The sequence below is a fragment of the Geospiza fortis genome, unplaced genomic scaffold (assembly GCF_000277835.1).
Source record: "Geospiza fortis unplaced genomic scaffold, GeoFor_1.0 scaffold237, whole genome shotgun sequence".
NCBI lineage: Eukaryota > Metazoa > Chordata > Aves > Passeriformes > Thraupidae > Geospiza > Geospiza fortis.
In genome coordinates, this window is record NW_005054319.1 from 4,998,297 (window position 1) to 5,022,805 (window position 24,509).

General features: G+C 41.4%; 2 protein-coding genes across 2 annotated transcripts; one reads left to right on the top strand and one right to left on the bottom strand.

The window, feature by feature from the left end:
- The first annotated feature begins 6 nt into the window (after positions 1–6).
- GDE1 (glycerophosphodiester phosphodiesterase 1) lies at positions 7–6,017 on the top strand. Its single transcript, XM_031056499.1, has 6 exons — positions 7–83; positions 1,617–1,792; positions 2,919–3,024; positions 3,741–3,833; positions 4,446–4,657; positions 5,047–6,017. Exons 2-6 carry the CDS (start codon positions 1,686–1,688, stop codon positions 5,192–5,194), a joined length of 666 nt encoding a protein of 221 aa, XP_030912359.1. The 5' UTR covers positions 7–83; positions 1,617–1,685; the 3' UTR covers positions 5,195–6,017.
- A 1,041-nt stretch (positions 6,018–7,058) lies between these two features.
- Positions 7,059–22,802, bottom strand: TMC5 (transmembrane channel like 5). The gene is made up of 22 exons (XM_031056525.1): positions 22,620–22,802; positions 21,864–22,048; positions 21,373–21,477; positions 20,557–20,649; positions 19,715–19,814; positions 19,062–19,137; positions 18,497–18,745; positions 18,205–18,356; positions 17,528–17,675; positions 16,826–16,981; positions 16,118–16,284; positions 15,398–15,476; positions 14,931–15,028; positions 13,404–13,499; positions 12,738–12,813; positions 12,004–12,137; positions 10,695–10,868; positions 10,225–10,303; positions 9,803–9,895; positions 8,662–8,763; positions 8,323–8,368; positions 7,059–7,528 (listed from the first exon to the last, which is right to left on the bottom strand). The coding sequence occupies exons 1-22, from the start codon at positions 22,691–22,693 to the stop codon at positions 7,428–7,430; spliced, it is 2,583 nt and encodes an 860-aa protein (XP_030912385.1). The 5' UTR covers positions 22,694–22,802; the 3' UTR covers positions 7,059–7,427.
- Between the last annotated feature and the right edge of the window lie 1,707 nt (positions 22,803–24,509).

Sequence of the window (24,509 nt, forward strand, 5' to 3'; positions counted from 1 at the left end):
GGCCCCGCGGCGCCGCCGCCCGCATCGCGCACCGCGGCGGAGCGCACGACGCGCCCGAGAACACGCTGGGGGCCATCCGACAGGTCAGCACGGGTCCCGGGGCTGGGAGTGTGTCCGATAATCCGCCCTCACAGCAGCAAGCCGCCCTCAGCGTCAGTAACTCGGGCCGCTCTGCCGATAGCTGCTGGAAGCTGTGTGGAGCTTCAGCTCCGAATCTTGTGGGAGTTGTTGTAGCCTTGGTGCTGATGGATATTTCAGCGGTGCAGCGATAATGAAATACTGGGTTTCGTTGATGTAGCAACAGCACACAGAGAACGGACAGCAAGTCTGTAACGGGCTGGTTTTTTTAACCTTGAAGATCTATGATGAAAATCCACATTTAGGGGGAAATCTGATACCAGAACTTCACTGTGGGCAGCCCTGCCATGCCTTAGTGCTGCCTCATGTGCAAGGCATCAAGGCACAGCCAGGGTTCACAGTCTCTTTCTGAGAATCATTTGAAATAGAAAAAAACTGTATTGATTACATGTTGGTTGTGCTTGCTCTGTAGTGGGTTAAAGCAGTCAGTAGCCATGTGTTTGAATTCATAATGTCTCTTGGGGTGGAGGCCTTCGTGTGGTTCTGGTCTCTAGACTTTTTTGAGGTTTCAGTACCTTTCTGGTCACTAGGATTATTGTCCCTAACACATAGATTTTACAGTAGAGGGGCACGGATTAGAAGAGCTATTGTGCTGGGCTTGGTGGTAATGATTTATAGGGTGTTTACAAAGATACTGGAGTCTGTTTACAATATGTATGGTTTATGGTTTCTTCGTCCTACCCCACGTCCCAGTTCCAGTTTATCAGTCTTGAAATGTAGTGTTTCTGTGAGGTTGAGACGTTGCTGCTCTGAGGATCTCTTACCTTTGTGTGAGACAGGATTCTTAGTCCTGGTAAATGCTGAAGCTGCACAATCCTTATGTAGCAGACACCTGGAGGTAACCTCTCTACTCAGTTTTGTCTTTCTGGTGCGTTGTCCCTTTTCCCAGGAGGGCATTTGTCCTTCAGAGCAGTTGGTGTTGTAGCACTTCACTCAAGTGTTTTTCTGAAGAGTTCTTGGGAAAGATCCAGGGCAGGAAAAGGGTGTATGAAATGTTCTAAGGCAGCCTGGCTCCTTCTTGCTCTCTGATAAGGGCACTCCTCAGAGAGGAGCAGGGATTTGCCATCCATCTACTGCTTGCTATACACGTGGTAAGCAGTGTTGACTAAATGTTAAAGTGCTGACATTTGCTTCTCTTGTCTTTCAGAAAAGAACATAAGGACTCCAGGGTTATTACATCAGAAGGAGAGAGCAGGATTCTTTTCTTCATTTTTCTCCTGAAACAGTTTCAATCCCAAGACTGAGGCAGAATCATTATGGTTTCAGCTGTAAAATAGATTTGATGGTTCAGTTGATTTTTAAATACTCAGTAATGACTTGGATAAAACCTGCTTTTTTTCTGCAGATGAAGACTACTGAAAAGTACATTAATGTTTTATATTTTTTACCAAAATAGAAGCTAATTATAGCTGTACCTGTGTCAAATCTATAAAGCTGTCTTTTCTGTTGTGTATGTGATTTTTAAAATTTTTTTTAAGGCAGCTGAGAATGGAGCAACGGGTGTGGAGCTGGACCTTGAATTCAGTGCAGATGGTGTCCCCATTCTCATGCACGATGACACAGTTGAAAGGACAACTGATGGGGCTGGGAGACTGCAGGACCTGACTTTTGAGGAAATCAGGAAGCTGAATCCAGCTGCAAAACATAGGCTACGGTAAATGAACTGCTCTGTTGAAATTATACTTTCAACAGTGGAAAAATAATTCTTGCTGAACGAAGTTATTGATTTGATCTATCACTGATGAACATTTTTTTTAAATTTAAAACTTAGTCCTATATTTTACTTCTAATTTGATTTTAGAGGCATATGAGACTATATCTCCTTACCAATCAGTAGATTAGGAACAGTGAAACACAGTGAAGATAAACTGGCTTTTGAGGACAAAATCCATAGGCATCTAATGTGAAACAGGTCAATATTTACATAAGCTTGTCCTAAACTGACTGCAGGACACTGAAGGTGCTGAGATCATGGTATGTAAGAATTGGCTACAGGAATCACTTCTAAGATTAGTTTTATTCACATGTATTTCTTGACTGATTGTGTTTTGGGGATTCTACACATCAGGTTTATACTGGTGAAGAGGTGCTGGACAGATTTTGGGTGGCCTCACTGTGACCCTAGTGGCTGATTAGGTCATTCCTAGGGGTATGCAGGGGGAAATATTGTTATACATTACTAAGAATTTGATAGCAGTGCAACTTGTGAAGTATCCTAAGTGAGTCCATTTCAGAGGAAGGACTCTGTGTGTGCTCCTGAGACACTGCATTAGAGAATTCCAGAGCTGCAGGTGTGCCTCCTGTGAGTGTGTGGCACAAGGAGTATCTCCCCTGTCTCACTGGAAGGGTGATCACCTGGGCCAGGCAGGGGGAATTTCCACAGGCAGTGACTGCTGAGCAGCTGCTGTTCATTGTCAGGAGTGAATGAACTGTCACTCCATCAGGAATGATTTATTATTGATGGGAGAAGCTGCTTCTGCTGATCCTCAGCTTGCCCTGCCTGTTCTGCCAGGCTCTGCATTTCTGGCTCAGGGCTGGGGAGTGCAGTAGGAGCAGGAGGAAGGCAGCAGTTGGGACTGGAAGCTGTTTGTGGGAAGGAGGTGAAGAACTGGGGTTGGTGTTTTGGGATGGGACATGGGGCCAGTGAGCATTGGATCCCATCCAGTTCCAGTGCAGCAGCAAACTGTGGTGGAATCAGCCCTGTGTGGCTGGTGCCATGCAGGCCCATGTGTGTGCACATGTGTGTTGACTGCATTCCAAGGAGTTCTGTGTTTCTACAGGAGCCAATTCCAGGATGAAAAGGTGCCAACTCTGAGAGAAGCTGTCGTGGAGTCCATGCATCACAATCTGACAATCTACTTTGATGTGAAAGGCCATGCAAACCAGGTACTGCTCACTGCAGTGACAGTGACACTGCTCACTGACACCTCCCCTCACCCCTTCTTGGGGTTTCTGACCTGCTCTTGTGCTGGTCTCAGACTGCTCCCTGGGCTGCAGTCCCTTCTTTAACAGGAGTGAGCCCAGGTCTGCTGCTTGTGACACCCAGAGCTGTCCTGGGAAGCTGCAGCTTAAGGCTGGCACAAGGCTGGTGCAAGTGCTGCACTCAGCTCCCAGTGAAACAGAGCAAAGGGAATTCCCTGCTGTGCTGGGGGGAGTCACAACCTCATCTTCAGCCTCCAGCAAGGGATCTATAATTTGCATTACTGAAGGCAGATGAAAATGATCCACCACTATTATTTTATATAAATTACAGTAATTTTTTTCTTTAGCCTAGCAAAATATAGGAATAAATAATTTTACTCTTCAACCAAAGCCTGGGCAGTAGTAAAAATTATATCCACAACATATTTAAGGGCATTTCAAACACTGAGAACCCTACTCATTATTGTAAATAGAGTAATGAACAGAAATTCTTTTGCTAAAAACCAAAATATCATTTCTGTGTTAATGCTATAAACAAGATGCTGTTTTTCTTCTTCTCCCTTTCTATTTCAGTCTTGTAACACAGCAGGGAAGTGTTTTTAAAATTGATCTAAAATGTCTTTGCAGTATAAATTAAATATGAGTGTATGTATAACATCTCTGTGTGTCTCTAATTGCAGGCAGTTGATGCACTGAAACAACTCTACCAGGAATTTCCACAGTTGTATAACAGCAGCATTGTCTGTTCTTTCATGCCAGATGTTGTTTATAAGGTGATGTTTCCTAAAAGTTTATTTTTTATTTTTGCAGTCCTGTCTGGGAATTTCAGTATGGTATTAAACTCCCAGTTCCAGGTTTCTTTTGGGCTGTTCAAATTCCTAAGGCTTTTAAAAACAAATGAAGCATAATGCATAATCTTATTAGATGACTCTACTCATTAGATGCAAATAGGAGTCTACAGCAATTCCCTCCCTTCTGAAAGCAGTGCAGACAAATGTGCATTGCTCTTCTAGTTGGTGTCCGGTCAGGTATCTGTGTGCAAGGTACCTGCTAAATAACCCCTTTTTATTCTAGCTTACTCCTAAAACTCTATCCTCATTGCCAAGTCTACTTACTTTTTTTCCCCATTATATACATTGCATGACTGCTCTGTTATTTCTTTAACATATGAGCTGGTGCTTATTTAGTATGATTTGAAGAAAAAAACCCTATAAAATATAAACATCTTTGTAAAAGAGTTACAAAAGGATCTGGAGGGGAAGGGCAGAAGGATTCTGGTAGTGTTGTAAATGCAAGCTAGGACTTTGTATCTAATATCTCAAAAATTGTATTTGATGCAGCTGGGCTTTTGGATGAATTACAGTCTTTTCTCCTTGGTCCTTCAGATGAGACAAGCTGACAGAAATGTTGTGACAGCACTGACCCACAGGCCCTGGCAGCTGAGTCACCTGGGAGATGGGACACCCCGATTCAGTTCCTCCTGGAAGCATTTCTTGTACATGGTGATGGATGTCATTCTGGACTGGAGCCTGCACAGTTTCTTGTGGAGATTGTGCGGGGTTTCAGCTTTCCTCATACAGAAGAATTTTGTTTCTCAGTAAGTGTTGGAGTTTGCTCATTTATCAGGAGACATTCTCTTCTGTTAGTATATAGGGTGCAGTTAACACAGTGTGTGCTTATCAAAATGTTCCATTTAGTGTTGCATGAGGTGTCTTGATAATTTCTTTACTCCATGCTGGTTTATGATTTTAAGCCTCTTTTTTATCTGAATTTTTACCTTCTGTTAATCTCAAAGAGAAAAAGTATTTGTTGCTTTTGCCTATTTACAGTAAGAAAACACAAAAAGATGAAGTTGCAGAACATGACACACTGTTGTTCCTTGATGTGCTGCTGATGCAAGACCAAAATTCAGCTGTAGCCTCAGCACTGTCTGCCTTAGCTCTGTGTAGTGTCAGGCTGCTCTCAGGGTGTCTCTGTTCCTTGCAGGGACTATGTGAGGCACTGGTCTTCCAGAGGAATTCGAGTGGTGGCCTGGACAGTGAACACATTTGCAGAGAAAAGCTACTACGAGAGTGTCCTTGACTGCAGCTACATCACTGACAGCTTGCTGGAGGACTGTGACCCCCACTACTGAGCCAGCCAGGCACAGTGTCCTCCTGGCAGGGCTGATGGACTGCTGAGGAGAGCCCTGGGAAAGGCAGAGCAGCACCTGGCTTCTGCCTCTGGTCACATCTCAAATGCAGGAACCTTCTGGTGCAGCCAGAGAGTCAGAGGAAATCACTGTCATGTGAAAGAATCAGATAATTTTGGTTCTAAAATGGTGTCAGCAATTTTGGTGTCAAAATTTCAAATCATAACTTGATGTTAGTAATTTGAACTAGCATGTCCTACAAGTGTATACTAATTTGAGGTTGATTCATAGCACCTTAAAATCATTGACATTATTGTTCTTAAAACAAAAACTGGAAATAATGGTACAATGGTGCCAAAATAGAAGATGAGTCTATTTCCCTGCCCTGCGTGGAAAGATGGCTGTGCTAAATACTGATGAGGAAGAAAAGCCAACTTTCCATGTGTGATGTGATGTGAAGGTTATGAGAATTAACAAATAAAACTTGATTAGCTTCTTATCTTCCAGGCCTTTTAAGAGAACCGGTGGAGGATAGGAAATTGTTTCTTCTAATGAAGAAAAAAAACCACAGCACACGAATGTATTTCTTTTTAAGGTAAAGCTATATATAGCGTGCTGGTAAGTAGTAGAACAAATGGAGCTGAAATGTCTTTTTAGTTTGCTTTTGGCTGCATGATTGAAGGGCACTCAGAGGGATATGGAAACTGTAATCCAGATTAAACTTGAACTCCAAAGAGTCTGCAGTTAAAATAAAAAGTCTGTGAGAATTCATGGGGAAGTATTCTTTATCAGCTGTGCAGAAGAGTATTTATATAAAATGTCAAAATTAGTGCAGGTTGTCCCAGTTATGGTAGATCCAAACTTCTGGAATTACCAGATTCATGCTGTGACCTGCTGGGGGGATTGATTTTTTGTTTGTTTCCTGAGCTCCATCCAGACACAAAGAAGAACAAAGGAAGTGCTTTTCCCTGTCACTCACTCACCCCCCTGCACTGCAGAAGCAGCAATCTCAGCCTCCTGCTGCACATCCTATAGAATGTGTAGGTTTATGTCCAGATCCTGTCCTGCCCCTTCCTGGGTGCTGTGGTGTTACTGCTGAGCCCACTGAAGGGCAATGACTTTTCATGGCAAATGGCCCTGCTTCAAAGGTCCACCTGTGGTTGCTGCTTGAGTTTCTGGCACTGCTGAGTCACCATCCTCAGTGCAAACACCAGGTCCATGTCCAGTGCCCACAGCCAGGCTCCTCAGCTGTATGTGCAGGAAAACAAAATTGAATCTCTGCTCTTGCACTGTGTGTAAAATTTGTCCTTTTTTCTGTGCTTGTGGTGGCTGGCTTTGGGTTGTCTTTAGCCTAAATTATGAGCAAGATGAAAAGATGTGCCTCCTTCCAGAGCAACAAGGGAGGAAAAATACAGGCACTAGTAGAAAATGAGCTAAACAAAACAAAAATTATCGTGGTGGTGGCAAAGTTGTAGTCTTGAATAAAAAGAAGCTGCATGAAATCTCACAGTCATGTATGATAAAAAAATAATTTAAAAAATAAGTCTTAGTTGTGTTACTTCCAATCAATCCTTTAGCGTAAAAGACATGTAAAGTTCCAGTTTACAAGCAATAGTTTTACACAGATGAGAATTTGGTAAGTAGTCACTCTTAGTTCTGATGGCTTCATCAAAGCTGCTTTTAAGTGACTATAATAAACTGTGAAAATGGCTCAGAAAAATGAACCCAGTTCACACAAGTTATTTCACAGCCATTACAATGTTTCAGTCATTAAAAACAACTGCACTTTAATATATTTCTGTTTATTTGACCAATACTGCAGATAAAAGCTGATAAAACAGGTAAAACAATATAACTGTTAGAAAAATAGTTTTAAAACACAACTTTTATTTACAGTTAGGCACAAGTTCCCTTATATTTAGTCAACAACACATGGCCAGCTATGGAGGGAGCCTTACTGCATCGAGGTGGTGCCAGTCCTGGGGGACTGTCACCAAACACCACTGCTGCAAAACAGCCCCCACACGTGGATATTGCCTATCACAGTAAAAAACCGAAGTCCCGACACATTTTACAACCTGTTCTTCTATTTTTTTCCTTCCATTTGGACATAAAAAAAGATGTTTGAGAGATTCTTTTATCATTAGTGCAAGAGAGGATGGCTTCCTGCAGCAGTGCCTTCACTCGGTGCTGCCCAGGGCTGGAATCCCCCGCTGCCATTGCTGTCCGTGCCCGTTTAGGGCTGGAATCCCCCGCTGCCATCGCTGTCCTCCCCCAGCGCCGCTGCCCGGGCGCGCAGGGCGAGCGCCACGGCCCGGGACGGGCTGGGCTCGCCGCCTGCTCGGCACAAGGCAAACAGCGTTAACCCCGCTGCTGGGGGCAGCCTCCCTGCCAGAACGGCCCCTGCTCTGCAGGGATCTCTTCTGTCAACTTTTTGCAATGAACTTACATGGAAATTCAGACTGACACGCAAGATCCCATTGCCTAATTTTACTCTGAGCAGGATGATGTTCTAGGGACTCTACAGCCCATAAGACAAAATGGCTCATTTACCCAGGAATTTCACTCTCTAGTATACATAAGCTGCTGGTCAGTCTTTAGAAGTCACCACCAACACAGAACAAGCTACCAAAAAGCACAGTCTGTAGAAAAAAATTCACCCCACAAGCCCAGTTGTAGGGAGATAGAATAGAAGAAAATAAAAATAGTGTAGAAAGTAATCTTACCCCTAAGGAGTTGCAGCTGGGCCAATTATCAAAGATTAGGAACAGGCCTGACTTTAACAGGCCACACTGTAAGCAATGAGAAGAAGAGTGCTAGAAAAAAGTGGGGTGGCTGCTTGAGAAGGGAACTGGGGTCAGTTGGCTGCTCTGAGAAGAAGAAAGAGTCAGTGCTCAGAGGAGCAGCCCATGAGAGACACCAAGAAGGTATGGAACTATTGTGATAAGGAGACAACAGTGTGGAACCCCTGCTATAAGATGGCAACACCCAGTAATTTTGTTTTCTCTCTACAGGAGATGCTAAAATGCTGTGTCCCTGACATGCAGCTGTCACATGCTGTGTCAGTACATCAAACATTTTTACTGAGCTGAATTTTTAAGAGTTTCCTGTGTTTCATCTTAGTTGCTTACCTGGTGGAAAGTCACTGCTGCTTGAGATCTCAACAGAAAAGGGATGCTGAAAACAAAATTCACAAGCAAATTTAGGTCATGATTTCCCTCCTGTGTATGTTATCTTGTATTTGAAAAGATACCAGTTATCTGTAACAAAACCATACTCTCCAAGTCTTGAACAGGTTTGTGATTATGAGTGTTCAATAGCTATTCTGATCAAATTTTTGTATCTGTTCAAGTTAATCTTTAAAGTTATTTCCATGCATACAGGACTTTGCCGCACATACACCCATCACCTATGCCACACCCCAGATTCTGTATAGGGGAATCTACATTTCCCTCTTTTGACCATCTCACCTCATGGTAGGATGTGTTTTGGCTTCTGTCAAATGCCCTTTCTGAGTAGCCTGGCACCTCCTGGGCAGGTTGCATGGATGGGTGGTATGAAGAGGAGCTTCTCTGAAAAACAGTGTTTGGCATCAGCAGTGTGATCTGGCCTCCAGCTGTGACTGTGTGGTCAGCACTGCTCATCTCCCTTGTCTCAGGGAGATGGCCTTTCTACTAAATCCACAATGAGATCACTCTGGCACCTCCTTCTGAAATCTGATCTTAACTACAAGAACATCCACACTTGGGAGGTGACAAAGCTCCCTCTCAGGAGTCCCACTTGTGACACCCAACACGGGCAGATGTGGTCTGAAAATCCCCAGCACATAGAAAATGTCCCTTCATATTCAGCTTACCTCTTTACAGTCAACATTTATTTGTATTATCACACACATATTTATAGTTAACAATATCAATTATTATCCATACTTGTTTTTTTATTTATGTAATCATTTTAATGATAGCCAGTCATACAGGCGGATTTGGTTTTTTGGGAGGAAGGAGAGGAACCTACCAAATACTTTATCAGTATTTAGGTCAAGGAGTTTTTACTCAACCCAAATAAAAACACCAGACAGCATCTATATGTCCACATTTTAGCACTAGTTTGATGGCTCAGCAGGCAGGACTGCCTTGAGAAATAAATTTAATTTTAGTTATCAGTGTTGTATGGGATTTAAAATGGGGTTAGGTCAAAGCACTCAGTTTTACCTCAGCTGAAAATAACCACAAATCACAACCCCCTAAGGAAATCCATTGCTGGGGAGGAAGGCAGACTCCTTCTTAGCCTGGGCAAGGTTCAGATGTGACCAAACCCTATGGTGACCACCACTGCATATGAACATTAGGAATGTTTTCTTGAAGTTTCATAACCATAAATTATGTCTGGTGAGGGAAGGACTTTTCTATATCCAGATTGAATTCCAGCCTGGAACAAATAATTAGGGAACTTTCATAGCATCCTTTTGCTGTCTGGAGTTAAGTAGCAAGCATTTAGATGAAGTTTGAAGCACAGCCTTATCCCAAACCAGCAGGCTGTTTGCACAGCTGGAGGAGCCCCATGGACCTGCCCCAAGCAATTAAACAGCAGCAGCTGAGCTGTCAGACTGACCTGCTGGCCTCTTCCTCCCAGGGCAGACGAACTTCTCTTTGCCCTTTGCTCTCTTCGTAGCTTTTGGAGTAGAAATTTCTTATCTTTTCCTGCCTGTAGTCAAGATATATTTGATCATTAGCTGGAATGCACTAATTATCCTTGAGAGGCTCAAGGTCTGTAAGTAACCAGTGACCAAAATAATTCTTTCTATTCTAAAATAATCTGTCTACAGAGGGAGCTGCAGCAACACATCTTGAAGATAAAATTCTTTTGCTACAACTCTGTCTGTGAGTTAAATTTCCCTGCAACTCCCATGGGGAAGGGCTCCCACCCTCCTACTACAGTTATAGGAAAAACAGGTTACAGCCCCACAAAGCTGGATGAGACAATCAACATAGAAGCCAAATTACACAAAAGATACAAATGAAGGCCAAACTTACATTAATAATTTGGTTTTGTAAGAGTTTGGTCATGGTCTTTCTTGCTTGTATTATTTCCAAGTAAAGATAAGTAACAATTCTAAAGAAAACAAAATAAAAGGTCCATCATATGAGCACTTTATTCTAGTCAGTGTCTAGATAGAAATGTATCTTGTTCATTTTAACTCATTAAAAGACTTATATACCCACATCTTTGTACCCACACGCAGAAAATAGATATATACAATTACACAAGGAATGGGAAACACATGGATTTGCCTAAAACAAGGTAAATGCATGAAATTGCTTTAAACATTCTTTTGTAAAAGATCCAAAAAATTGTGGACTTGTATTCAAGATGATAGGTCATTTAAGTGAGTCAACAATACAAGCTGCATTTCAGATAACAAAATAACATAGAGTTACTCTGTCATTGCCAGTTTTTTCCACTTAAGGCCTTTTTCTAGTTCTTTTCATTAGCAGATACTTACAGTACAACAGTAGAGATGATGAAGAAGAAAAGTTCACTTGAAATTAAATTGTGGTAGATCCACACTACCCATTTTGAGACAGTGTAGCTTTCCAGTATTTGTATCCACTGATCAACTGCTGCATACATGGAAGGCAAACCTCTGAAAGGACCACATTCTTCTGAAGGTTTTAACCTGAGAGTGTGGAAAAACAGCTACTTAAAGCTTTGTATGTTAATCAGTGAATTAGTTAATATTGTGATTTTGTACATCAAGATGCCCTCTACTGTCTTTGGACTCCCAGGGTACTTCCATGATCTGTATTTCATTTTTAACTTGTGTTCCTCTCCAGCCATTAAATGCCCACCCCAGACTATGCAGTGAGACATGAGTCCTTGCTGCAATGGATCAGTACCAAGCCCTGTAAGCACAACCTTGACATAAATATAACCTGTCAATCACAGTAGCACACACTACAGGAAATTGAAAAACTGGATTTTTTTAACGTTTCACCACAAGGTGAAATCATTTCGCCTTGCCTTCAGGGACATGAGTCACTGCAGATCTTCAGTAACAACAGAAGGTGGTAAAATAAGATAGCTCATTGTAAGAATTAACATTGTCAGGTAGACTGAAATAGGAAAGTGTTTGCTCTGAAACTGAACCACTCCAGACAGTCTGAAATTCCCCCTTGCCCTCAGGAAATGATAGCTTTGACAGCTTTAATCCCATCTGATTTCATGTGTGGTCACCTGTCTCACTAAATACCGAAATCATGTTGCTGACTATTGTCAAGAGAAAAGTGTATCCATGCTGCCCTTCTTCCTGTGACCAGAGTAACACACACAGAACCAAAGCAGCTTTGAAATACTGGTAACAACCCAGATGCATTACTACAGGCTTAGCCCTGCCTGCAGAAAGAGCCTCTGAAGATCAGAAATAATCCAGGAGCTGACCTCAATTGAGTTTTCCCAGGTGTTTCTCTGCTGCAGACCCAGAATCACCTATACTATAAGTAAACTGGGAACTAGGACTTGGTAGAAACCTCTTTAGGAGGAGGAAAAGTAAAATTTGATGCATTTAAATAGGAATCCAAACTTCAATGCAACTTTGTTTCTCCTCCCACTTTGTCATGGGACAAGTTACTTAGCCACATTCTCACAAGCTCACAGAGCAGATCTTGTTTTCAGAGTACAGAACGTCTCATGAACATCTGGAACTTTCCACCAGTACCTAATAGCTAATATAACTTCTTTTATAGAGAAATGCAGATCCTCTGCCTGGTATCAGGTCACACAGCACAATTTAGTAGGCCAGTGATCTTCCATACCTCCAGACAGTAACTCCAATGACAGACAGGACTCCAAGGAAGGAAGGACAAAAGAGCAGGAAAATGAAGGATGTGGTCATTTGAGCAGTTCTCCAGACTTTGCGAGGGGGCTGGCAATTCCTCATCAGACTGACCTTTAAAGAGAGGAAGGTATTTTGGAATGCTGTTACCTGCCACTTCAATTTGGTTTAAGTTAATCCCACTGAAACTGGTGAAATAGCATCTATCAGAAATTTCCAAGACCAACTTTTATATGAATTTGATAGATAGAGTGTAGTTTTATAAAACTTCAAGAATAGAGTCTTAAAATAGTAAGAAGCAAAATGAGGTTCTGATGGGTTCTTTAGAAGTCTGCTGGGCAGAGTTTGCTTTTGTAGCATATGCAAACTCATGGTTCAGGGAAATTTGAATCCATCTTTCTACCTACAGCTTTGTTCTTCTACATTCAACACTACAAACTGCTTCATGACCTAACAAACAACTTATCATCTGGTCATACTACCAAGACAAACAATTCTGAAAAGAAGATATTTCCACCATGATCTTTAGATGAAAGATCTTGCTTACACCTAGATGACTTCACAGAGGGGAGTTGCTGGGGAGTAACTGAGAGTCCAAAGTCACAGCCACAGGCTGAGTGTCTATATTGATATATGCACTCATCCACTGTTAGTTCTCTAGCCTTTAATTTTACTATTTTATTATTTATGATGAATACATACAAAGTTTGTTACCTTTTTCACAAAAAGTACTATAAGAAATGCTATCATCTGGATACCAGGCAACAGAGGTGAGAACAGGATACCAATCCTACAAGGAAGGATTTATGGGAGAAAAAAGTTACATCTTCACTAGTCACCATTCAGTTCTCAGTGTACTGAAAGCAGAAAAATACCACAATAACTTCACATACAGATAGTGTGGGATTAATTGGAAATGTAATTTTGTTACCCTTGCTCCTCTAGCAGTAAGTCCACCTTTGAAAATATGCAATTTCAAACACACATATCTATGTATAGATCTGCAGAACCCTCTTATAACTGGAGTAACATACTCATTCTAGGAAATAAGGCATCTTTTCCAGCATTTAATACTGAGAGTGTTCCAACAAGGACATCATCCCAGCGAGGAAGTAAACAAAACTCCAGGATATTCCTGCAGGAACCTATCAGGTTTCTCCCAGACCAGGTGGCCACCAGGTAAACTACTGACTCAAGTTATTGTTACTTTGTTACACATAATTACTTTGGCAAGTCACAATCCTTACCAAAGGCACTGAACAGCTCATCTCCCAGTTATTTATCCTGTTCTTTCTGGGAGACTCCCACAAACAGAATAAGATTTTTTTCCATGATAGTTCTACATGCAAGTGAAGCTTTGGCTGTAAATTTAACACTTACCAGGTCAAAGTCTGTGCATAGATCAAATCTAAAACATTTCGTCCGATATCAAATTCTGGCAGCCCCAGGTTCATGCAGACTGTAGTTCCAATAATTCTGGGGGGGAAAAAACACTATACCACAACAGCAAATGCTAAATGATAAAGTCCTCTATAGAAATCCCTGTAAATGACCTTCTGAAAACAAGCATCAGTGACAAATTAGAGGCTGCATTAGTGTCACGTAAAGCAGCCACAGCTCATTCATTACACAGCACAGCAGAAATGAATCAGTTTGGCAAAAAAAAAACTTGTGAAACAAAGCAGGGTTGAAGTAAGACCTAGTATCTATTTCATACAACTGAAACAGAAAACCACTCAAATACATCCTACTTCAAACTAACTGAGGTTGCAAGGAGCAGAAACAGACAGGTGAGCAAGTACTGAGAGGATTCCTACTAAGGACCAACAATCCCTTTTAGTCACCTCGTTTTTCCTGAACTGGAGTGACTCAGTTTTTTGCCTGTTGTGGCAAGAGCAATAAAGATTTTGGTAAGTATCACATCTTGATACCACCTTATCAACTGCATATCAACAGAGCTGGGCTTTCAGGAGGTTACTCTGAGCACAGAATATTGAATACAAGCAATTGTACTTTGAACCTTTCACATGTCTATGTCAGGTGCTTTTGCCCAGCTTATGGGAGGCCATTCATCACAGCTGATACTGCAGTTTAAGTTCTGTGACTTTCTGCTGGGAGGTTGTTTCCTACTGAACACAAGAACAGGAGGATTAAAGTACACTGGCAAGAGCTGTGGAGGAAAAGTCTTCAAGAACTTCTCAACATTGTTTTGTATAAATTAAAGAAGTTAACAAAGCCCTACCTTGTAAACCAGTCTTGTTCAAATCATGGGCAGAGAGCAAACAATGGATCTCCTACACAAAAGTATGGCCAGGGATGTAAATGCTCTGTAGAGCTGGCAAGCACTTAAATACTGCCTAAGCCATAAGCAATGTTTGGCACTAAGAACAACAGATGTCAGAAGTAAATTACTTTTTCCTTACATCCTGTCCACAATACTTTCTCATTTATCATGCTGGAGGCCTCTACCTTTGAGAGACTCATTATATGCTTGATAAGACTGATAAAATCAGATTTTAAACTTGTGGGCACTGTAGTGACATAACTAAGAGGGAAAAAATCACAGTGGGTACACCAGGGAAAGGCAGCACTGTGCCCATGCTTGTGCAGAGAGGATGGATTTGTGCTTGAGACAACTGATTGTCACCTCAGTCTCAGGAAATCCATGAGAGTAGAATGTGGCTTCCCCCCACATGTGTTTCCATCTCCAAAGGGACAAAGGACACACTGACCTCCTTCTAAGGAGGAACAGCAATATAACCACAAGGCATGTACACAGAGACTGCCTGGTAGGGAAAATCAAGGAAACTTCAGTGGTGCCACAGCCATTGGACTTTTCTCACATGGAGAAAACAGATCATATCTTTGGTTAATGAATGAAAAGGAGATTAGAAAAGTAGTACTCACCTTCGTAAAAACTCTCCAAAGAAAGAGCCAAGCAAACAAAATATGAAGTCAACTAGAGCAAGACGATAGATATCTTGGCCAACCAAAGTTTCCCAGCACTTTAAGAAACAGAAGAAAAAAAAATCAAATTAGAATTTAAAAATGATGCCATTTAAACATTGTTCCCAAATGCTTGGGTATCTGAAACTTGATCAAAGATCTGAAATCTTGATCAAACATATTCTAGCAGCCTGGCAAATCATAGTTTACTTCTCAGTGAACAATGCTGCCATCCAGCTGAGACTTGAGCTGGGCCATTCATGTTTTTCTACAGTTGATTTCTCTCAAGTTGCTAATAAAAATTGTTAGGGTAGGAAACTCAGCTTCCCAAGACACCACATGTGCTCCTCTTTGCTGAAGCAAGTATCTTATCCAAGTGGTTCCTAACCTGGCACTGCAAGTCAGAGATTTGTGTTTTGAAACTTTACCTGTGACTCTGAGGTAGCCACGATGTTCAGCCAGTAGTAGCACAGTATTCCAACAATTGAGATTTTCAGGATGATATTTCTAAAAAGAAGAAGTAACAGTAACTGCACCAACAGCTGGTCCATACCTGGAGGGACTGATGGCAGGATGACCACAGGTCACACTTTTTACCTCCTCTTGGCACTGCAGAGTGCCAGGACTAGCAGGAGCTCTCCTGGGAGCTCAGGTGTGGCATTGTTCTATTGTCCTGGCAGAAGGGGAGCTGGGCATGACAACCTTGGCACAACATCTGCTTAACAGGCTGCTGGCTGGCTGTGGGGGCTCCTCAGGGGAGGGAGGCCTGAGGGACACCAGGGGTTGGGCAGGGTAAATCCCAGGCATTTTTTTTTAAGTGAGATGACCTCAGTCCTCTCTCTACTTCCCTTCCTTTCCTGGGGAGGGGGCAACAGCCCAGGGGCCATCAAGGAGTGCTACAAGTCCAGCGTCACACTGCACCCAGCTGGGAGGGAATCCATTCCTCATCCTCATGCACAGATATAACATCCCAGAAGCTCATGAAAGACAGAAGGTCATGATGACAAGAGTGTACAGAAGCCTTTGGAGAAGATGAACTCTCCTCTATAGGTCCCTATTCCCCCCACACCACCCAGACACAGCTTTGTATCAAAAAGTACTCAGACAACTTCAGGCTGAAAGCACTAAGAGGTGGCAGCAAGAAATACCTGATAATAGTGACATATATGTGCTGTCCAGGAGTCTGAAACTTCTCCAGGTACCCAAGCCAGGAGAAGAAGAATGGGATCAATGTGTTGAGGAGAGATACAATCACAGGTAGCACCAACATGGCAGTTTGTCTCTGTAGATCATTGCTATACCCTTTCATAAACAGCTAAGAGAGGAAAAAACATAATTAAACAACCCAAACTTAGAGCCTTAACCAAAATGCTGTCTCAAGGTGTGTCCACAGGGAAGCCCCCTGGCTCACCTCCCTGGATGTTCTCAGGTTAGAGACTGTCATGTTTTAGGGGCCCATGAGCAGCAGCACAGTGACCCTCTCCCCTTCCCCTAAATTATGTGGGACCAAGGGTGGGAGCCCCAGCTCAAATGCAGCTCCTGGGGAATAAGGGACAGGTCCTGCTGGGGCTGCTTCTTGCTGTTTCTCACCAGATGCACTGACCCTAAGCTGACCATGGGCCCAGGCAAGCAGCTGGAGAGAGGAGGGAGATTTGCTCAGACCCCTCAGCTCCCTCACTCTTGCCACAGTCCCCAGTGGGGCAGGCCTTGCCAAGCAGCTCTTTAGGGCCAGCAGAATTTGTGTGTGCTCTGGCAGCAACAACAGCTCTGCCTGCCTGTGCTCCTCATAGTGAACAGAGCAGTGCTCACACTCAGTGTGAAATACCTATGTGGAAAAATGCCAATTCTGGCCTTACCTCGAGGTTATTAATGGAGAGGAAGTAAACACCAGCACAAGAAGCTACTGCTGTTGCCAGGGAAACAACCCAAGCAAGGAGATGAGTGGCAATACGACCAACTCTCTCCTTCACAGAAAAATTTAGAACTTCTTTGTTTACTTCAGTGAGACCTTCCTGCAAAGAAACAATTCCTGATGAAGAAGTTCTTAGTCAACTGCATAAGGCAAAACTTGTTTCAGGGCACTACCAGAGAAACGGAATGAAAGATTATTGCTCTAGAAGATGGGCAGAGTAATATCCTAGGGACATTTACTGGGCAGTTTTGTGTTCCTATCCTAGAAGTCAAGTTTCACAGAAAATATTTCCAGCCTGCCTTTTGTTTATAAAATAGTTAAATAGCAGGAAGGAGAAAAACCTGAATAAATACTCTGTATGGCAAATATTTAATAGTCACAGAGACTTGCTCAATAGAACAGAAGCACACAAATATTTATATGTAGCTCAATGAGAAAAGGAAAACAGGCAGCTAAGCCAATGCCAGGAGCTCAGACCAAATGAAACTCAGGAAGTCAGGAAGATTTAAATCTTTTAGGTACAGAACTAGCACACTTGTGTTACTCTGCCAGAGACTTGTACGTGCACACACAAATATGTATGCACAACTAAGTCTCTAACAGAATGACTCACACACATTAGTTTTGTACCTCCTGTGGTTTGTACCTTTATTTGTGTGAGGAGATTCTTTTGTTGCAGCTTCACAGCTTTTTCATTAGTTATATTGAAGTCCCAAGTACAGAGCAGCTTGCTGGCATTCACAGAGAATGCCTTTGTTAACTTAACAAAGTTCCTGGAGAAGAATCTTGCCATGCTGCAATGAAAATTAAATTGGTCAGATGTGTAACAGGGAAATTCATCAAGTCTGTACAGCAGGGCAAGGAGGGAGATTTGTCAGCTTTTCCATCCCATCACAAGTTTATTGGACCTATGTCAGAGCATGCCACATACAACAATGTAGAAAATAAACATTAATGTAAAGAATTCTAGCATTTCCATCTCAAGATTGTTGCTGACAATCTTTACCTCTGGAAGGCCACATCAATTAGAAACAATATTAGGAGCAACAGCTTACAAAAGGGGATCACAATATTCCCAATTTGAAGTGGGATTCTCTGTCCTTCACTATTTTGCAGTTATTTTTAATTTCTGTAATAAAGGTTTGATTCCTGGAGACTATCTTTTGAGCAGAAATTTCTATTTAAACTCTACACCTGTAAATAAGGACTTACAGACACATACTCAAGTAATTATTACCTCTAACTGTTGGCAGGATGGGGTTTTTTATTGTGTGAGTATTTTCCCCTTAACATAAGAGAAACAGGAATTCACAGTCAGTTTACCTGAACAACAAGATAAGAAAACAGATGACAAAATATATTCCAACAGTGAAAATATAGGCCAGCTGCATGTTGTAAGATGGACCATTCTCCACTTTACTGATTGTAGCATTGGTGTAAAAGCCATAGTAGAGCACTGTTTGTTGAAAATAACCCTGAAAAGGCAAGGACATTATTCAGAATATTTGCTACCATCTCCATGGTAGCAAGCATCATTTGAAGACAAATTACTGGAGGTGGGAGCTGTCCTATTCCTTATCATGAAACCACAGGTGTGATTAAATTTAATACTTACAGCTCCAGTGAGCAGCTCCAGGCCCGTGAATGAAAGGTTATTTGGTTCTGCTGCAAGGAACTGAGGAATTGTGATGAAACCAAAGTTTATGAGGAATGAGAAGATGTTCAAATTTAGCAGCCACTTCAAGAAAACAAAATAAGAAAGAACACTTGTTCCAAACTCAGCACCAATGATCTTCAGAGTCTTGTGCCATGGCCGCAGTTGGTGAAAATATTCTGAAAGGGTATTTCCAAATCGCCCAAATGACTGCAGGGAAAAAGAGGAGAGGCATGAATCTCAGCAAGCAAACAGGACTCAGCTTCACATAATAAAGCTTCACATTTTAGTGTTGCAAGAATACACATTTTAATGTTGTTAAGAATGGATTTGCCCCACTCCATGCACCATAAGATGGTGAACTGGTGCTCCTGCCGTGCAAGTCATTGTTATGAACACTGCAGCAATTAACTGGATCCTTGGTAGGTAACATGAAGCAAGACACCAGATTCCTCTGGAGGCAGTGCTAACATTGCAGCTAGAGTGGTTTGCTCTGTTGTGACTGACAGAAGTTTCTGGCACTTACCACTCCCCATGTTCCCTGTGTACACTGAGCTCCACGATGCCTTGATTTTTTGGTTATTTCTTTCAGAACTTTGTTTCTATGGAAGAGCAGGGCAGGGGTGACAAGCATTATAGTATGAGTTGTAATTGAATCAAGAAGCCAAAGAAGATGCTGCAAATACAGTTTCACCCCTGTGCACATGAACAGAATTAGTACAACATGGAGATGTTCTTACTGGTTCATTTTATATCAGCTGATATCTTGGCTCCTGTCCCTGCTATGACAGCATGTTCTAACCCCTCCACTAACTCACACTGGCAGCAGAATTTAAATATATTTTGTGAGGAGACAAAAAGATGGTTGAGATCATATGGTCTCTTCTCCATTTTCAATTACCAACATCCAAGTTTCCTTTGAAAATAATCTCAGGTTATCATTTATAACCAATCTCAGGACCATGATATTTCTTTATATCACAGTGAGAGATTCTTCTTATCTCCATCATTAAATTATTTTCTGTTGCAAGACATTAACTCTTTAAGAATGCATTAAAAAGTACTTTGACATAAAGTGGCAAGCCAAAACTCAGCAAATGGCAAACTCCCATAATTGATAGCTAGATGTTGCTAGAAGTAAATGTTTTGAAAACCAAACAGATAAATTTTTATTTTTACCTGATCTCTCTCTTTTTTCTCATGGTCTCTGGCATCTTCTGGATTGCTTTAATCCTTTCATTGGTGGACATACTTGCAAGACTTCCAATTAAATCTTCCTCTGCATCAAACCCATGCAAAAATCAGAATTTGGGGATAAGAATACAGTAATTTTTATACACAACCTGAAATGGATATAACAACATTCCCAATTTACACTGCTACCAATGTGTGTAAGCTGAGACTTAATTATTTTGCCCAGAATATCTTCAGCTCCCTTAGAACTCTAAATCAGATGCAAGTAGTCCAATAATGTTCATAGAAAGAGTGGCAATATAAAGGAAAATAAAATACTGACAAAACTCCAAGATTCTGGTCCATTGCTTGATCACTGTTTGATAGCTACACTTCTATGATGCTACACATTGACTGGAAAGCTAAACTTTTGCTTTATTTCTTCTGTAATTTTAGTTGATGTTAGTGCCCCTCCTTACCACTACCTATGCCACAGACACACCTCTCTGACCTGCCAATTGGGCTGCTTCTGCATAGTTGGAATTTGATGCTAATTCCAGACACAGTGGCTGAAAGCAATCTATTAGCTGGTCAAACAAATTCTAATAAAGAGCTTAGCATCTCTTTCTACAATTTAACACCTTCACACTGCACTGCATTTCATTTATCATGGGATTTGAGTGTGTTAGGAGAGCATAAAAGATTAATCACTACCATCACACAAACCTAAGCTGTCCCCATAACCAGAAGGGCTGTACACACAGTTCTGGTGAGAAACAGAGCAGCATCAACCACACCATCCTTGTATAAGACACTGTCAAATCAGATCCCCTTATCTAAACCCCTACCTTCCCTGCACATTGGATCTGTTTCAAGCATGCTGGAGGAAGTCATGAAGATGTCATCAGGTGGTCTTCGGTTGCGTCTCCGAATGAAGCTGTCTGAATAACACACGTTCTTTAGGAAGCCCAGAGAGTCCTAACAATTTCACTTAAGAAATTCTAATTTCACTTTGACAAGAACAAGCTAAAAGTCTTCCTTTAATCTCACTAACTTCATGCAAAAACGCTCCCCCACTTCTTTCCTGGTTGTCTTTGACACCCACAAGCAATTTTTCCGATAAATGCTGGAAAAGAGGAACTGAGCCCAGTCTTCAGCTGTCATGGAGAACTCCATCTAACCCATTCACAAATGCACACATTCACTATTCAAGACTTTCTTCTTGGAAGACAAGCCCTTTCTTTAAAAATCCCTCCCCAGCCTTCAGGGGGATCATTTTGGAATCACACTCCTTCGTGCTGAGTAAGTTCTATGTGCCAAACTCCCATTTCCCTGGGCCCAAAATGCAGCTGCTCTCTCCACCTTTTCATCCACTTATTCAAACAGGTGACTACACTCCTTAAAAGCATCTGCCTTCTAGTCATGACACAGATGAGTTTAGCCACAGCTTTCCTTGCCTGGCCTTCCCAGTAATATAATGGCCAGTCCCAGTGTCACATCCCAGTGTGGAGCTCAGCTCTCTGATGCGGAAGAATCCCATTTATGACCCCTTTTATTATGTGAAGATATTCATACCTGAACAAGAAGACTTTAAAATATTTATTAGTATGATTTTATGGAGGCCAAGACTGACATGCAATATTGTAATGCACCACAATCCTTACCCTCTGATCCACTGGAAATTCCATGAGTGTAGGGATAATCCAGCATATGGGAGGTAGAATGTGGGGTGTAAGTCAGTTCTGGCTCAGGCTCAAAGGAAAGATTGCCTGTTGAAGGAAATCAGAGTTACACAAAGCTGCAAACTGCTCTGGGTTATTTACAGACACAGAATGCCAAGCCTATGACAAAATACAGATCTAATGCCAACACAGCAACAGTGTTGGCTAGTCCCTCAACAAAACTCCCATATCCCACCCCAATGTACATCCCAGTACTCAACAACTTACTCAGTCCACACAAGACAATATTTATCGATCTGTTAGTACAACAATCCATGGATTTGCTAATAAAATACATGAACTGCTTAAAAAACCAAAAAGCTAGGAATATTTACAGAGTTGAGCTTTGCAAAGCAACAGGGCTCCCTTGGGACAGAGCCAAGTGTTATTTGTTCCAGGCATTCTTTAAGCTGCTCACATGAGAAATTACATACCTGTGAAATTCCCATATGGACTTGTGCTGGGTAAATCCTGGCTGCAGTCAGATCCAGGTCCCAGGGAAGCCATTGGGATGGCCACAGGGTAGTTCTGCTCCCTCCCTCTGCGCTCTCCATAGTAATCAGACTGAGATGAATCATGAGGAGTTTGGTAAGAAAATGGATTCCTTTGAGAACTCCCCCTGTGCAAGCAATAAAAAAGAAAATCCTGACTCTCATAAAAACCCTCAATAGGTATCTTGAATTTGAGTACATGATGAAACAAACTATGATACTGAGAGATATTTTGTATTTACAACTTCAAAAACATAATTCTGATTTGACCATCAAATGAATTAAGAAGCTAAAATTTTCTCCACCTGAAGTTAGCTTAGATTCTAACTAAACAGGAATACTGGCTTGGAAAACAAAGACAGCCAAGGTTATATCGCATTGTAAAAATTACTGGAACTAAAAAATATGTACAACATTATGCCATAAATACATTTAACTAAAATTCATTCAATATGTAAAAAGTAAACACACCATTTCCTTTGATTGCTGCCTTCCTGGTAACAGTTTTAAAAATTTGTCTGATAATATTTGTCTGAGATGAGGAAAGAAGGCTTTCTTTTTAAAAATTTGTCTGAGAATATCCCATAAAGGAGGGATTCAAATAAATCCACAAATTAAAACTCCAGAGAAGAAGTATCTTCTGCATATAAATGAATATTTCTCATGGCACAGTCACAGAGCAAAATTAAATAAACTCACCTTCTATCAATTTCCAGTGTCTCTGAGAAGTGATAGTCTGGATTTTCAAAGGTTTCATTGTAATGATAAGACATGGCAAGTCCTTGGTTTGAAGGATGAAATCTTCCTTATTTTTGTCTCTACTGCTCCATTAATATGTTAAAAGGAAGACTGATTACAGACCTGATTACAAAACAGATGCAGGTGCCTAAAAATTAAAAGGAAGGAACTCCATTTTAGCAACTTAGAAGATTCTACTAACAAATAACATGAACCAGTATAAATCAGCAGTGGTTGTAACTTCATCACCTCACCATTGGGAAATTGGGTCCACCAGAAGTTGCAGGTCAAATAGGAACTCATATTTCTCTATAGTTAGGTCTCTCCAAACCCACAGGACTGCAGTGCCACAGAAGTTTTCCCAACACTAATGAGGCCAGGCTTTAGAAGCATGTCAAAACATTAAGAAAAAAATAAAGTTCTCTCTCCTCCTTAAACAGCAAAAGCCAAATGCACAAATCTTCTCAAAAAATTAACTCCATTTCCAAAATGAAAGAGGAAGTGAAGCCTGCCCTGTTCCTTGCTAGCAGTACATCTCTGAGCTTTAGTTGTGAATCGGGGACCTGAGGGACCGTGGCTTTGTACAGAGCTGACAACATCTAGACACTCATTCTTAATGAGGGCTCTTCTAATGGTTTGATGCCTCAATCCTTTAAATAGGCCTGGTTTTAGATTTCTCACAGAGTGCTCCATTTTAATCTTAAACAAGCCAGACTTAGAATTTATTGAATTGAATGGGAGTCCTCAGGAGCAAATAAAAAGGGAATGTTACATTAGAAGAAGAGAATCCAAATTAAGCAGGCAGTTCTTGCAATTAATCAAAAATCATACTCAAAATAAAAAAGGAAATTATTTTTAGCATTTCTTCTTAAAGGCACCATGCAAGTTTCCTAAGCTGGCAAGCTATTCCACAGCAGGGAAGGGAAAAATAAACGATAAAGGGCAAAGCTGGTAAAACCCATCAGAATCTATTTTTATTTCAGCTCCATTCCTAGAAAAGCAGAGCTGAATGACATTTAACAGTAGAGTCTCAACAAACCTTTTCATTTGCAGCGGATTTTATTTGTGATGTAGCAAAGGAAGTATTATAAAAAAAAGTAGCTTCAAAATGGATAATTATAAGGTGTCTAGTTCCTGAGGGCTTTTCAAAATCTTATTCTGCAAAAAGAAGCTCTTAAATTACTGTTGTGTCATTTACATGCCTCAAGAGCTTGGAACACAGTCTAAAATCCTGCAGTGTGACATAGTTGTAAAACACTGCCCAGGTTTTGCACCCTGACTTGCAGAATTAGGCTTATAAACACGAGGGATTGATTGAATTCAAAGTCCAACATTTGAATCAGAACTCTGACTACACTTTGATTACAGCTTGAGGAAGGGTGCTCTGAGGCCCAGGTACTCAGCACATCCAGTCAAAGCACACCAGGCAATGGGAGCACACAGTGCATCACCCTGCTGCTGCAAACAACTGGGTGTGATTGTTGCCAAAAAGAAACCAGAAACAGCCTCTCCTAAGTGACACTTGTGTTTCTTCAGGCAACAATTTCACACCTACAGAGACAGAGTGAGGCTCTCATGCAAGCACAAGTATAATTAGCAAAGCCTTCTTTCCTCATCTCCAAAGAAACTTAATAAATGCCCCATGAATCCAAGGCTCTTAAAAATCATGAGAAGCTTAAATCTCCTGAAGAGGTAGATTTCCTTTGACAGGAAGCACTTAGCTCTTGATGATCTCTTGAGAACTAGCTCAGAATATATCTGAACTTCTGTACAAACCCTTCAGGAATTAGTACATTCTGTCCCTATATTCTATTTAAAAGCATGGAAATGATTCTTGAAAAATATTGTCAC

Excerpts from the sequence above, each read along its gene's own strand:
- TMC5 (XM_031056525.1), bottom strand. The coding sequence starts at position 22,693 with ATGTCTTATCATTACAATGAAACCTTTGAAAATCCAGACTATCACTTC. Across the intron at positions 18,746-19,061 it reads CACAGGGAACATGGGGAGTG|TCATTTGGGCGATTTGGAAA; the intron begins GTAAGTGCCAGA and ends TTTTCCCTGCAG. Across the intron at positions 16,982-17,527 it reads ATCTCCTCACACAAATAAAG|GAAGGTCTCACTGAAGTAAA; the intron begins GTACAAACCACA and ends GTTTCTTTGCAG.
- GDE1 (XM_031056499.1), top strand. The coding sequence starts at position 1,686 with ATGCACGATGACACAGTTGAAAGGACAACTGATGGGGCTGGGAGACTG. Across the intron at positions 3,025-3,740 it reads TGAAAGGCCATGCAAACCAG|GCAGTTGATGCACTGAAACA; the intron begins GTACTGCTCACT and ends CTCTAATTGCAG. Across the intron at positions 3,834-4,445 it reads TGCCAGATGTTGTTTATAAG|ATGAGACAAGCTGACAGAAA; the intron begins GTGATGTTTCCT and ends TTGGTCCTTCAG.